Source organism: Myxine glutinosa, chromosome 8 (genome assembly GCF_964187855.1).
Source record: "Myxine glutinosa chromosome 8, kmMyxGlut1.1, whole genome shotgun sequence".
NCBI lineage: Eukaryota > Metazoa > Chordata > Myxini > Myxiniformes > Myxinidae > Myxine > Myxine glutinosa.
This window is the reverse complement of record NC_136268.1, coordinates 134,591,009-134,605,675: the sequence shown is the minus strand read 5'-3', so window position 1 is coordinate 134,605,675 and position 14,667 is coordinate 134,591,009. Positions and strand designations below refer to the sequence as shown.

Genomic DNA, 14,667 nt, shown 5'->3' with positions numbered 1-14,667 from the left:
CTGTTACCAAACGCCTTGTGTCACCTCTGCCTCACGCGCTCTTCCTCTTCGCTCCACCTCTTCCTGCCCTATCCGATTTCCGGCATCATTTTTGTCATGAGCGCTTTTAAACCTTTTAACCACAATAACCCTTACTGAGAACCAACAATAATAATAATACCAACAATAATTAGGGCCGAATCCGTAACAATGTTAAACATCACAAATGCCACATCACTATCGTCACAGGCTAATGTTAAAACTTAAAATGCTGCTTTTAGAAAATTTCATGCATTCAAAATTTTAACTGAATTAGACAAATTGCTAGAAGCCCTAGCTCAGTAGGAAAATAGATGCCACAGTGATGTATCCATCACTGACGTTTATCTTGCACTCAACACCCACAGGAGTCCAGCTATGTAACAGAAGTTCACCATGTGAATGCTGATGGCGACGATGCAGGCGTGGTGTACTGTGAAATGCAGGCACGTGAGAACACGAGAGAGAGCCGTTCACGTCGTGCCTTGCTACAGTCAATTTACCCTGGAAAATGTGGCTACAAGGTACCCAATTTGGATAGGTTTGCTCGTGTTGTTTTATTTCCTCCAAGTTTCCACTTTTTGCGTCCAACTGATTGCTCCTTTTTATAGTCAGAAACTGGAGGAATGTTGGAAAATCTACGGAGGAGCACATCACACTTGAAGGTGAGATGTTGTCACGTGTTTAGTTTTGCATTATTATGGATTTGAGATTAATCTCTTGGAGATAGAATACTGTATGTACTCATTTTGAGTTGAGTAAAATAAAGCTCTGCTATAATCTTGTCGTATGTACTTTGGCGAGGATCTGCAGTTTTAAATGCTATTTTATTACTATATTAGCGTGGCTCAGCTCGCTACGCTCGCCTCACCACACGTCGCCGCAGAGGCACAGGCTTGCTCAAACTGAGGATAATAACCTGACTGAACTTGAGTTCCTGTGTTGTCATGATTTACACCAATCCTAATGCATACATTTCTTTTGTACAAATTTATTTGTAATATTGGTGATATTTATTTGTAATTTATTTGTAATTAAAAAAGGTCCATGTGGTGTAAAGCTCTAACGTCGAAATGGTCAAGGGTCGAAGCTGACTAATCGGTCTGAATGGTGTAAGCTGTAAGGGGTCGAAATGGTGTTAAGGTCTAAGGGGTCGAAAGGGACATAAGGGGTGTAAAGGCTTAAAGGGAATAAAAGGTTGGAAGGGTGAAGGGATCTCAAGGTGTCTAAAGTATTGACAGGGTCTTAAAGCTAAAAGTGGTCTTAAGGATCTAGAGGGTCTTCAGGATCTTGGGGTTTAATGGGTCTAAAGGGTCTTATGGGTCTTACTTAGTCTTCAAGGTATTGTCCTGTGGACGACTCTATTAAGACAGAGCGTCCACGGATGGAATCGAGCTTAACGAGGCGTTTCCAATTCAAGGAAGGGTGAAGACTTTCTGCCAAAATCAAGAATTTCTGCTCACCTTCACTCCTTCATTCCTCTTTTCTCCCGCCTCTGGAACAAACTCCCTCACTCTCTTCAATCCCACTCCACCTTCCAGGTCTTTAAAACAGCTGTTCACCACCATCTCTTATCCTCCCCCATCCAAAACCTTGATCTTTTCTACCCCCGCTAATTTCGGTCCCCTTGTGTTTTATACCTCCCCCCCCCCCCCACCCCCTCTCCCACTCCCACGCCTCCTGCCCCCAAGCCCTCTCCCTCCCACACTTCTCCCTGCTCTCAAATGTTGTGGTTGTGTGCTTCCCCTTCTCTCCCCATATTGTCTTCCGCTCCCTCTTTTTGTATATTTTGTTTGTCTGGTTGATTTGTTTGTGAAATAAATGTTAGCTCTTTCACGAGCCTCGATTCAGTATACAAAAAAACAAAACAAAAAAAAATGGCGGATCATATATGAGCAGGGGGGTTGGCGGAGAATGTCGCGGCTTACCTGACGGTCCGACGATGTCTTCACCTGCATAATTAATAAATCAAACCAAAAACGGATGTAAAATGTACAACAATAAATATTTATTAACGGAACCCGAGGACAATGGACGTGACGATAAAAACTAAACCCCTCTAATGGAGTGCTCCCACACCTCACTTCAAATACACACACATGAAGAATGAAATGAAGAAAACGTTGTGGTTCGGGTGTGGTGCGTCTTATCTGTGTCTGGATGTAACGTCCGTCAGTAATCGTCCAGGCTCCGGTGTTCACGCTCTGTCAGGCCTCACTAAGCGCCTCGCTCGCGCCGGTCTGGCCCGCTCAGCGGCAAGCCTTGCTCACATATGAACGCCAGGGAGGAGAATCAACTGCGCTCCAATGTTTCCCCAACTTTTGTCATAACGCAGGCAATTTGCGGTTCGCAAAGGAAAAAGCTCCAAACGGAGAGAAAGGGCAAGGAGCAGAAGGGAAGTCCAGGCAGGAAGGAAGCCAAAACGAGAAGAGCCAATGCAAATGGACAGTCCAGACCAAGAGGGCCAAGGGAAGAGAGAAAATGCCGGCGAGTGAGAGGTTTTACTCACTGTCACGTGACGTCAGCCCTCCTCTCCTCCAACCAGCGCAGCGCCGCTCGACTTTTCGAATCTTCTGATCACGTTGGTGTCCTCTCATTGGCCGCGCGCTTTTTTCCCTTCGTGTCAGCCATCCGTCGGTGGCCAATCAGTGTGTCGCTCCTTCCATCAATCACGGGACGCTTTCTGCTCTTCCCCTGACCAATCACATGTCCTTCCCTACCCTGCCAATCGGTGGCCTGCTCTTTGATCGCCCTTCCCCCCCTGTCAATCAAGAGTCCTTCTGGGTGTGGCTCTCAGCCTGCCGGTGTGATGTTTGCCTGCCATGCCGCCATAGTACGCGGTCGCTTCCTGCTTGTCTTTCCGGTCAGTCATTGTGGCGGTGGGGGATTAATTAATTTGTGCACTAATGGATCTATCTCATGTATGAGAGTGCGTTGCCATACGGGACACTGGAATAATCACAGAGGTTTCACATACAATGAAGTTAGCATAATCCCGAGAACTATTTAACATGCCCCATTCCTCGTAATGGGGACGAAGATGCACCTTAATCCGAACAAACCGCCTAAACAGAACTTATTATAGGTGAGGTTTCCTATCACGACAGCCGAAGCATGATACCTATGCAGATCTACCTGGATCTATATATCCCCTACCCAACCGACATAACAGTATTTTGGGTCTTCTGGGTCTTTAAGGGTCTTCAGTGTATTTTGGGACTTTTGGGTATTTTGTATCTTTTGCGTCTTTGAAGTCTTCGTGGTCTTTTGTGTCGTCATTGTCTTTAAGAGTCTTTAAGGTATTTTGGTTCTTCGTGGTCTTTTGGGTCCTCTGGGTCTTTGAGGGGTATTTTGAGTTTTTTGAGTCTTTGGGCGTCTGCCGGTTATTTTGGGTCCTCTGGGTCTTTTGAGTCTTTCAGGGTCTTTTGGGTGTTTGTGGTCTTTTGGGGTCTTGGTGGTCTTAAGGGTCTTGGGGGACTTAAAGGGTCTTCAAATGTCTAAGGGATCTCAGCAGTTTAAAGGGTCGAAAGATATATTCCAACAATACGTAATTACGGACAGAATTAATAGACAGGATGCAACCGATAAAAGGAAGCGATAAAAGCAATAAAAACCACCGTTTAGAGGCCATTTTTCCCCGCAAAGCGGGGGTTGGCCTTTTCGGGGACCATGGTTGTTGTTTTTTGGTCCCCTTTTTGAAGCAATGTTTTACGGCCGGATGCCCTTCCTGCCGCCAACCCTGTTTGTCGCCTTTTTACGATAAACAGGGAATTACCAGTGTACTGGTACTCAATTTGCCGACCTCGGAAGGATGACAGGCTGAGTCAACCCCCCTGGCGTTAATTCAGAAATCGACCGGGATTCGAACCCAGGATCCTTGGATCCTAAGCTGGCACCCTAGCCGCTAGCCCAACACCAGGGACCAGGGATAAAAGCAATGAAGAGTAGAAAAGCGGGAGGGCCGACGGGAGTTGTGGGAGATATGTTGAAGGCAGCAGGAAGTTGGGGTGTGAAGAGAATGACAGAGATCTGTAATCTGGTGGTGAAAGAAGGCTGCATTCCAGTGGATTGGGAAGTGAGTACCCTCGTCCCTCTATACAAGGGGAAAGGTGACCCTCTGGAGTGTGGCTCATACCAAGCGATAAGTTATTGGAGCATGGAATGAAGGTATTGGAAAGGGTGTTGGAGAGGAGGATAAGGAAGAAGGTGAAGATCGACGAAATGCAGTTTGGATTTATGCCAGGAAGAGGAACGACAGATGCGCTCTTTATTGTGAGGCAGTTGCAGGGGAAGTACATGGAGAAGAGGAAGAAGTTGTTTCTTGGGTTTGTTGATCTGGAGAAAGCATTCGATAGGGTTCCACGCGAAGTATTGACATGGGCATTGAGGAAGTTAGGAGTGGAGGAATGGTTGATCAGAGTAGTGATGGCAATGTACAAAAGAGCGCGCACAGCTGTAAGGACGAAGACGGGAACAGTGGTGAGTTTGAGGTGAAGGTGGGAGTGCATCAGGGGTCGGTACTAAGTCCACTACTATTTGTAGCTGTGATGGAGGTGCTGGCTCAGAACGTAAAGGAGGGTTTACCGTGGGAGTTGTTGTATGCAGATGATCTGGTGTTGATTGCGGAAAGTATGGATGGACTGAAGGAAAAGATGAACAAGTGGAAGGAATGTATGGAGACAAAAGGTCTGAAGGTGAATATAGGAAAGACGAAGGTGATGGCAAGTGGTAAAGCATGTGGTGAGGTGGAAAGAACTGGGAAGTGGCCGTGTGCTGTGTGCAGGAAGGGTGTCGGAGTGAACTCCATTCAATGTACAATGTGCGCTGAGTGGGTTCATCAAAAATGTAGTGGTCTGAGAGGGTCATTAACCAGTGTGGCAGCTACTTTCAAATGTAAGGTGTGCACAGAGGGAGCTGCAGATGGAGGAAATGTTGAGTTGGATCTTGGAGACGGCGTGAAGCTGGAATGTGTGAAAACATTTTGCTACCTCGGAGACATGCTGAATGGAGAAGGTGGATCAGACTCGGCAACGGTTGCAAGAGTGAGATGTGCATGGAAGAAGTTTCGGGAACTGAGTGGCGTGCTGATGAGGAGGGGAGTGTCGTTGAAGCTGAAGGGAAAGGTGTATGCTGCATGTGTGAGAAGTGTTATGATTTATCGGAGCGAGACATGAGTAATGAACGTAGAGCAGCAACGAAGGCTGGAAAGAGTGGAAATGCGAATGGTTCGGTGGATGTGCGGAGTATCGTTGAGAGAGAGGAAGACAAATGATGAATTGCGAAAGATGATGGGAATAGAGCCTGTGATTGATGCTGTGAAGAGGAACAGGTTGAGATGGTTTGGTCATGTGTTGAGGAAGGATGAAAGTGACTGGTTGAGAAGAGTGATGGAAATGAATGTCGAAGGGAGTAGAGGACGGGGAAGACCGAGAAAGACTTGGCTAAAGATGGTGGAAGAAGAAATGCGGGCAAGGGGGTTAACAAGGAGAGATGCAGAAAAGAGGGCAAAATGGAGAAGATCGTCATGGGGATCGCAATGCTAACCCTCGCTCTAGCAGGGAAAATGGCCTTAAAATGCATGTTGTTGTTGTTGTTGTTGTTGTTGATGCAACCGGCATTCAAACAGTACATTAAAATAGACATAATCACAGCATGAAGGCTTCCGAACGACGAACGGATGGATGGACGAACAGACGGACTAACGGACAGACTGATGAACGGCTTACAGGACCGTGTTTTTCGTTGTTATAATAAAAAAGAAATAGATTGGGTTGGCCACAATTTTTAAGGCAGGCAGCCTAATGCTGGTAATATCCTGCCACAGCAGCATGGTGTATAGAGGGGGGAAATAAAACGTTTTGATCAAAATAGTTACAAACTAAAACGTTATCTTTGAAAGAATTTAGAAGAAATTTAGAATTTTTTTTTTAATTTTTTTTTTAGACGTGGTCGAAGGCTCGTAATGGAGCTATATCGGTTTAGTCGGTATTGCCTAGGTCACACATAGGCGGATTTGTCGGCGACTACTGGCGACTGAAAAAATCGCCACCATCCGCCGACAATCGTAATGAAACCGTAATGGACGGTCGCCTGTAGTCGTGGTTATCCTCCCCAGGTCGCCTGCAGTCGGCAAGAGTCGCAAAGGGGCCAAAAAGTTTTTTAAATGTTTAAAAACGGCGCGCTCAGTCGCAATGGAAAAAAATCCGCCATGCTGTCGTGATGGAACCGCCATGCTGTCGTCGGTATCCGTAATAAGAGCGTAAAGCGGCCGCAACCCAGTCGCTCATAGTCTTCCGCAATCGCCCCCACCAGCTAGCACGGCAGAGATGCGAATGCCATACGGCCTTCCTGCGGCATCTTCCCGACTACGGGCCGACACTGTTGCGGCTGCATATCGACTACAGAAGAACTGTCACGTCTCCCCTGCGGCTATGGGAGACTGACGACGACAGCAGTAGGACTAGTGGCGGCCGAGTTACGAGTCAATGTGGCCGCCTGCAGTCGCCATACTGCCGCCTGACCATATTTTATGGTCACATTACCACCCGACATCGCCAGTAGTCGCCGAAAAATCTTGATCACCGGCAGTCGCCGGTAGTCGCCAAAATATCCGCCTATGTGTGACCTAGGCATATAGTTGCCGACATCCCGACCAGGTGGCTGGTGGCACCTTATATACAATACACGTTTCCTTTTTTAAGATGGAATTATTGTTTGCATTGTTCTTATAGTCGAGAAGTGAGTTTATTATAGCCACACTTTTTGTAAAGTAAATAAATAAATAAACCACCAAAAAACAGGAATATTGTAATCGGCTCCGTCTGTCTGTCCCTCCATCGCACAATTTCCTCCGAAACGGTTGTGCAGAAATTCACCTAACTTGGTAGTTATGTTCATCACATGACAAGAAGGAGTGAGAACAGCATCATTTTTGGTCCCGTCCATCATTTTGACCCGGGTTCAAAAGTTCAAATAACCAAAAATGTATTGATGGGCACATTTTAAACATAAAAAAAAAATGAAACTGTATGTGCAATCAACATTGGGGGACACATGAAATACGTAACATTTTTTTGGGATTTCACCCCCGGTTCATACCCCAGGCAGTGGGGACTTGAGGTCACAGGGGTCAAAAATGGAAAAAAATTGATATTAGGCCATTTCTGGTGAAACCTTTTGCCATGTTTAAACTTTGCTTTTGGTGGGAAATATGGGGATTTGCAACGGCGCACCATCGACTTCACACTAGTTCTGTATTTTAAAGGGAAAAAAATCCAAATTTTTGTCACGTTTTTATTTTAGTTGATGCTATCAATGATAAATTGGCCAATATTTCTCCAAATGTATAGCAAATATATGAATATCCATTTTGCATACCGCCTTTCATGTCACCATGGTTAAAGGTTGTAATGAAATATAAAGTTGGTCAGACACCAAAACATTCATTAAAATGTACATTTGGCATGGAATTTGGACAAATGCTTGCTGCTTGAGACATCCCTTTGCATTGGCTTGACACATGTTGGTGTTTGTCGTTGAGGTATGCGATTACCACCGTCAATTTTACCGGCCAGACAACCTGTGCCTGATCATTACGGGACAAGTCGAGCCTGCAGAGGTGTTTCTGGCCATGGATGGAATAGAAAAAAAATTTCAGAGCTATGTGAGTAATCTCACCACTGTCTGCAAGTTAGTAAGTCCTTGCATATTTCCCCCTGTCTAACCAATATGTTTAACTTGGGTAAAAAAATTGAGGTACTGTATTGTTACAGTGTGGGCAGTTGTGGTGGCACGATGTCTGCAACCAGGAACCACAAATGAGAGGATAGGCAGTTTAAATATATATTCCTTTTATTATATGTGTGTGTGCTTTCATGTACACAAAGGGACAAAGGGTGTGTGAATTTTCATATTCATAGCTGCAGTCAGTGTGTCACATATTGTTTTGCATTGTGATGGTTCATAAGTTCACTACTGAGCTATGCTGACCCTCCAGGACCCAATGCCAGCATACATCAGACCATGGCTATCCCCAGTGCCTGATTTTGTGGCCAGCTTGCAGAAGATTGTACCATACCCTTGTGATGATGAAAGTACTGGTATTGTGACCCTCTGTTGGAGGGGACCAATGGCTAAGGTGGGTGGCCTTATTTGCCAGCATAATAATTTGCATAATTCGCCATTTGAGCTAAAGCTTCATAAGTTTGATCTAAAATGGAATGCTTTTAAGCTGACGTATTGGTTATGATTATATTTTAAATCTGTACGTAAACTTTCACTTGCACATTCTAGAATATGAAAAATTATACAGAAATGCATCTCCACCGTTTCGTGAGTCCAAACATTTCAACTATGAGGAAATTAATTTGTCAATTGATTGGTGCAATGCAATGGTGTTCAGGAACCTGCTTCTTATAGAAATAGATGGTTTGTATTTTATTTATTAACTCAACTGGACTATGTCCAGCTGAGTTTTTGTCGACACCCAGTGTCTGTCGTCTGTCTGCCTGTCTGTCATCTGTCTGTCGTCTGTAAACAATTCGACGTCTATGCTCTAAAAGTCACAAATATTGATAAAATTTGATGAAACTTGTTATGCAGCATCTTTAAGACATAAACTAGTTTGGGATTTCATTTGGGCGTTGCACGCCCAAAAATGGGCGCGGCAGGGCGGCCATATTGGAAAATCAATTTTTGTCATATTTTTAGCACATATAAACTATATAGTTTGTGGTTCTATTATGCATATTCTAACCATATTGATATAGACCAGTTGAGTTCAGGTTCCCTGGAACCTCTCTAGTTTATTATTACACTTCACACATTGTCAGATGTTTTACGAATCTCATTTGAAGGATTTATTTTTGCTGTGCCTTTCTTTGCCAACTGTGTTCCTTGTTGCAGGAGTTGTTTGAAATGACAGCAATCGGAACACTGATGGAGTATATGACAGACACACCAATTTCTCCCCTCCAGAGAGACCTAGTTGAAATAGCAGAGCCATACTGTAACAAGGTAATATTTTGCATATTACCGTTAAGCTTTTGGTGCAATTGCGTGTTCTCCTGTATTTTTATGTTCCGATCGGGAAATTGTCGAAAAGCAAAGGTGTGCATGTGTTCTCAAGCATGCTATAACCCTAAGTCAGCGTGACCCTTCCAAAGTTAACTCTACCATTGCAGACTTATCTCTGTTGCCATCGATTGTTGTCCACTTGTGTTACTTTGATTGTTGTCCGTGCCGTCTGCTAATTGCTGTCTTTTTGCATGTGACTATGTTGCTCACACATTGCCACGATCGGGTAATATGTATTGTGAAGATCATGCATGTATGCAAGCTAATGACGGAAACTGTGTTCCTTTGGTATGTTTCTCCCCTACCTCTAATCCTCCCCATCTTGGTACGGTCTGTGCTGTTGCTTTTTTTTATGCCTCCACCCCCGAAGGTGACTGGAGGCATTATTTATTCGGGTTGTTCGTCTGTCCGTCCGTATGGCCGAAACCTCGTTTTTCTCAGCAACCACATATCCAATTGAGACGAAACTTTCAGCGTAGGAGTAACACCCATGCAGAATGTTTTTATGACAATTGTGACATCATAGGTCACGTGGTATGGCAGCCATCCTGGATTAAACACAACTAATGAAAAAATTATTTCTCGGAAACCGCTGAATGGAAAAATTTGAAACTTGGCACATTGTCAAGTACTCCCAATGGGGAACAAAAGCATGACAATGATGACATCATAGGTGAAGTGGTATACCAGCCAAAAATGTTTCAATCAAATTCCTTATCCTAAAAATATGAAATTGCATGCACATGATCTATGACCCATTTGTATTGAAATATTAAATTTATGACATCATAGGTCACATGGTTTGGCAGTCATATTGGATTTAACCTAAAACCTTAAAAAAGCATCTTCTCCCAAACCACCAAATTGATTGACTCAAAAATTTACATGTGTCAATGACGAGGCATGGCGATTAAAAGATTATCACGAAAACATCGTTGGTCACATGGTGTGGTAGCCATATTGGATTGAAGGAAAATATGAAATAATTAAATCTCTGAAACCGATTAGCCTGAAGGAAAATATGAAATAATTAAATCTCTGAAACCGATTAGCCTTGCAGGCCCCATGACAATCATGGCTCCCTGTTTGAGGCAATGTTTTTATGGCCAGATGCCCTTCCTGACGCCAACCCTCAGTCGCCTCTTACGATGCGCAGGGATACGGTGTACCTATTCTAAATCGGGGTACACACCGGGAAATGGCCTTAAAACGATCATTCATTCATTCATTCAAACTGATTACAAACCTTATCCGATCAACATGAAACTTCACAAATGTGATTCCCGACACATACATATGCAGAGTGTACTCTTTTTGAGGTCATATGTCACGTGGTGTGGCAGCCATATTAGCTTGAAAGGCAATATTTTAAAAAATCCTTTCTCTGAAACAGCTTCACCGATCGATGTGAAACCTGTCATGGCTGGTGAAAATGTGATAATTCAAAACAGCTGAAGGGATTTAAATCAAACTTGTTTATGTTTAGGACAGTGAACGAGGGCATCTGCCCATTGTGGGACTATGCGGAGGCATATTGGCGACACATTTGCATTGCTCTAGTTTTACTTTAATCTACCAGTCACGAAGATCGTCTTTTGCCTTTTTAACTTTAAAGGGGACACAAACGCTCAGACCACCTCAACACTAATCTATACCTTGATATCCTGAAAAGGAGATGTCTTTTTCTGATTTCCAATTTAAAACGTGGGTAATTTTTCGATTGAAATTCAAAATCTTCTTCTTCACGATTAGCCGTGAGGGCGCACAAGGAAGGCAACTGCCATGTCCGTATTGTCTACGAATTACATACTGATGAGATTTAACTAAAATGGCGAATAATTTTCCAATTTCTTCAAATATGTCAGGTTGATGCGTCCTTGGTGATTGTAAACATCGGGGCAATACCCCTGGCGCTCACCTGGTAGAATAAACAGAATACTACACCGACTAAAGGTTTTTAAAACCAATTTGAATGGTTTCTAGAAGACTGGGCAGCATGTAGAATGATACTAACATAATTATAAGACTTTAAACAAACAAACAAAAAATACCTATTTTGGGGGGCAACCCCTACCTCCCCCTCCTCCCCTACCCCCTCCCATCCTGTATACCTCCTCAGACCCCAATTTTTCTAATGCCTTGACCAAACTTTGGTACATCACGGGTGATGAACGTTGTGGTCAAGTTTCATTGAAATCGTGTGTGTAGTTTCAGAGACGAAACCAAATATCTATTTTTGGGGGTCAAACCTGGACCCACTTTGATCCCCTAACCCTAGCCCATCAGCATAGACCCTTTTAAACTTCGATTTTCTTCGTGCTGTGAACAAACTTCGGTACATTACGGGTGATGAAGGTTGTGGTCAAGTTTCATCCTAATATTATGTGTAGTTTCAGCGAAAAAAAGCAACTTCCTATTTTGGTGGGTCAAACCTGGATGCACTTTGACCCATGGTAAACCCCCTTAGACTTAAATTTCTTAATGATGTGAACAAACTTTAGTCACAACACAACAAATTTAATTTGTGCCAAATTTGGTCGCAATCCCATCAGCGGTTTCGGAGAAAAAGTTTCAATTGTTTATGGATGGAAGGACGACGCGCCATCACATAAGCTCCCCTGAACTTCGTTCCAGGTGAGCTAATAATACAAACCGAGATGGTATCATGCTACAGCAATGACCGAAAGATCAGAAGGTTGCCTGAAATTGGACGAGGCTTTGAATTTGAAGCGGTACATGATGATGATGTTGTTGTTTTTGTTTCACGGTGCAGTATAGTTAAGCACTTTTAATAAACTGTAAGCGCATTCCTTCAATAAATTGGAAATGGTACCTGTGTTGTCATTTTATTACTCGTATTTTTTATGAAACTGTAATCGTGTGCATTCACGGTCCAAAACATTTTAAATTTTTTTCCTATGGATCAGGAACCTCGTCGAACCTATAACCTATCCTCCTTTCCCCCCATTGAAACAATGGCAGGGCATACATACACGTATTTTCCTCGACACTCGTGGGATTTTCCTTGACATTTGCGGGATATACCGTAAATCAGGAACCCCCTGGAACCTATCTCCCCTTTTCCTATTAGTCTAGTAGGAAGACTAGGTCCCCCTGCACCCCCCGGAGATATACTTCTAATCAGTGTTTCTAGATTGGAAAAAATGTGTAGAAAATGACTAGCTATGGCCCCAAGCTGAAAAAATGTCCCACATACCATTTTTATGCAAATTACTGCTGCAAATTTTATGCAAAATTATGCAAATTTTATGCAAATTTTTGATGAGGAGTAGAGTTGAGGGGTCTTTGAGGGCTTCATCGAGGTGCTCTCGGTTGCAAGACTGGGTCATTCTGAGAAGCACAGCAGGGTCAGAGATCATGATGTTCTCCTCCTCAGTGAATCTCTCCATCAACAGCCTCTCCATTGCCTCACACACTGTTTTGAGGCAAAAGAGGGACTTTGCGTAGGCCTTTCCACTGAGAACACCTTTGAGAGATCCACTTGTTACTAGTTGTGCCTCAAAGAGAATCTCTGCATATCCAGAACCACGCATCTTGTGTCCAGTGAGCATCCCGATGTAGTTCATGGATGTGTGGAAGGGTCCAATCGTTACTACATGACTAGCAAATTCATTTGGCCAGCGCCAGATGATGGGAAGGGCTTTCATGCAGACACCCAGATCAAATGTATTCAGGACCCATCTCTGACCCACCTCAGCAGTTGCTGCCTCGGAACGCTTCAGTAGCTCACGAACAACTGCGTTGTCTGTGATCGGTCTGTGCCTGGTGCCTGCATGGCATGGCAATGGCCTGCAGCCTGTGCCTGGGCTAGGGGGTTTCACCTCTGCAACTGGTTCTCCCCCACCCAGCAAATCAACAGTCGACTACTGCACGCCTATCCACCAACCGATCACAGACAACGCAGTTGTTCGTGAGCTACTGAAGCGTTCCGAGGCAGCAACTGCTGAGGTGGGTCAGAGATGGGTCCTGAATACATTTGATCTGGGTGTCTGCATGAAAGCCCTTCCCATCATCTGGCGCTGGCCAAATGAATTTGCTAGTCATGTAGTAACGATTGGACCCTTCCACACATCCATGAACTACATCGGGATGCTCACTGGACACAAGATGCGTGGTTCTGGATATGCAGAGATTCTCTTTGAGGCACAACTAGTAACAAGTGGATCTCTCAAAGGTGTTCTCAGTGGAAAGGCCTACGCAAAGTCCCTCTTTTGCCTCAAAACAGTGTGTGAGGCAATGGAGAGGCTGTTGATGGAGAGATTCACTGAGGAGGAGAACATCATGATCTCTGACCCTGCTGTGCTTCTCAGAATGACCCAGTCTTGCAACCGAGAGCACCTCGATGAAGCCCTCAAAGACCCCTCAACTCTACTCCTCATCAAAAATTTGCATAAAATTTGCATAATTTTGCATAAAATTTGCAGCAGTAATTTGCATAAAAATGGTATGTGGGACATTTTTTCAGCTTGGGGCCATAGCTAGTCATTTTCTACACATTTTTTCCAATCTAGAAACACTGATTAGAAGTATATCTCCGGGGGGTGCAGGGGGACCTAGTCTTCCTACTAGACTATATTGAAACAATTCCCCCACGTTCGCGGTTTCAACATTCGTGGAATTTTCCAGGAACGTATCCCCCTTGAAAGCCGGGGTCCGACTGTGTTGATTTGTTGTCAACAACACTTTTAATTATTTCTTTTACACTTGTGCCTGTTATTAAAAGATTGATTTACACAGGTTTATTATAACACTTCCATGTTCAGGCCTTAAGTGAGTATGTTCTTATACACTGCCTGCATTTTTCCCGGGAGTGATCGAGTAACATGTTTTGTGATTGTCATGTAGGAAATATTTATTACATATTTCATTGAATTTCCCTGGGAAACGCTGGGGATTTCAGCTAGTCCTTACTATAATTTGTGGACCGGTATTGTGTGTGTGTGTGTGTGTGTGTGTGTGTGTGTGTGTGTGTTTGTGTGTCTTTGTCGCACTACTCCTCCTACAGTTCTGTACTGATTACACCAAGACTTGCTACATAGAATCAGCCTGACCCCAATTACTGCATCGGGGTGTTTTTTATCTTTTCCGGTGGTCTTGGGGGAGGGGGGAGGTAGGGGAGGGGATTTGCAAATTCTCTATGTAAATGTTTATCATATAGCACTGCCTCCAGGAGGGAGAGGGAAGAATTGCAAGTTTCCACCCTTTACAAAACAGTATTGCTGTTCCCACGTTTTCCAGTGCAATGAGGTGTTTTGAATTATGGAGCGAGAGGTATTTTGGAGAGGTATTTTGAATTGCACATTTAAATAAGGATAATAACATAACTCCCTATGGAAACAGGTCATTCGAGTAATTCGTCTAAATGTGGCATTATTGGGAGGGGATGAATACTTTTGCAGGTCATTGTGTATACATACATGTTGTAGCAAAAGGATGGGACACATTTCAAAATTAAATGGACTAGGGCATGCCCGTACTATATATATATCTAAAATTATATCCCCCCCCTCTATTTACATGAAATGGTTTGGTCCATTCGCAAAGCCAAAGCGA

The 14,667-nt window shown here is 43.9% G+C and overlaps 1 protein-coding gene across 3 annotated transcripts in view; it reads left to right on the top strand.

Moving 5' to 3' along the window:
* Positions 1-14,667, top strand: part of LOC137432927 (uncharacterized protein C05D11.1) — a 199,295-nt gene that overhangs the window by 8,303 nt on the left and 176,325 nt on the right. For 2 of the 3 annotated variants that reach the window (XR_010985599.2, XM_068125243.2), the window contains exons 4-8: positions 387-542; positions 630-683; positions 7,559-7,681; positions 8,015-8,155; positions 8,923-9,033. Coding sequence is in view for 2 of the 3 variants with exons in the window: in XM_068125243.2 (XP_067981344.2) it covers positions 387-542; positions 630-683; positions 7,559-7,681; positions 8,015-8,155; positions 8,923-9,033 (585 nt within the window). In the remaining variant the exon portion in view is untranslated. The remainder of the gene's footprint in view (positions 1-386; positions 543-629; positions 684-7,558; positions 7,682-8,014; positions 8,156-8,922; positions 9,034-14,667) is intronic. The other variant, XM_068125244.2, reaches the window with a different exon arrangement.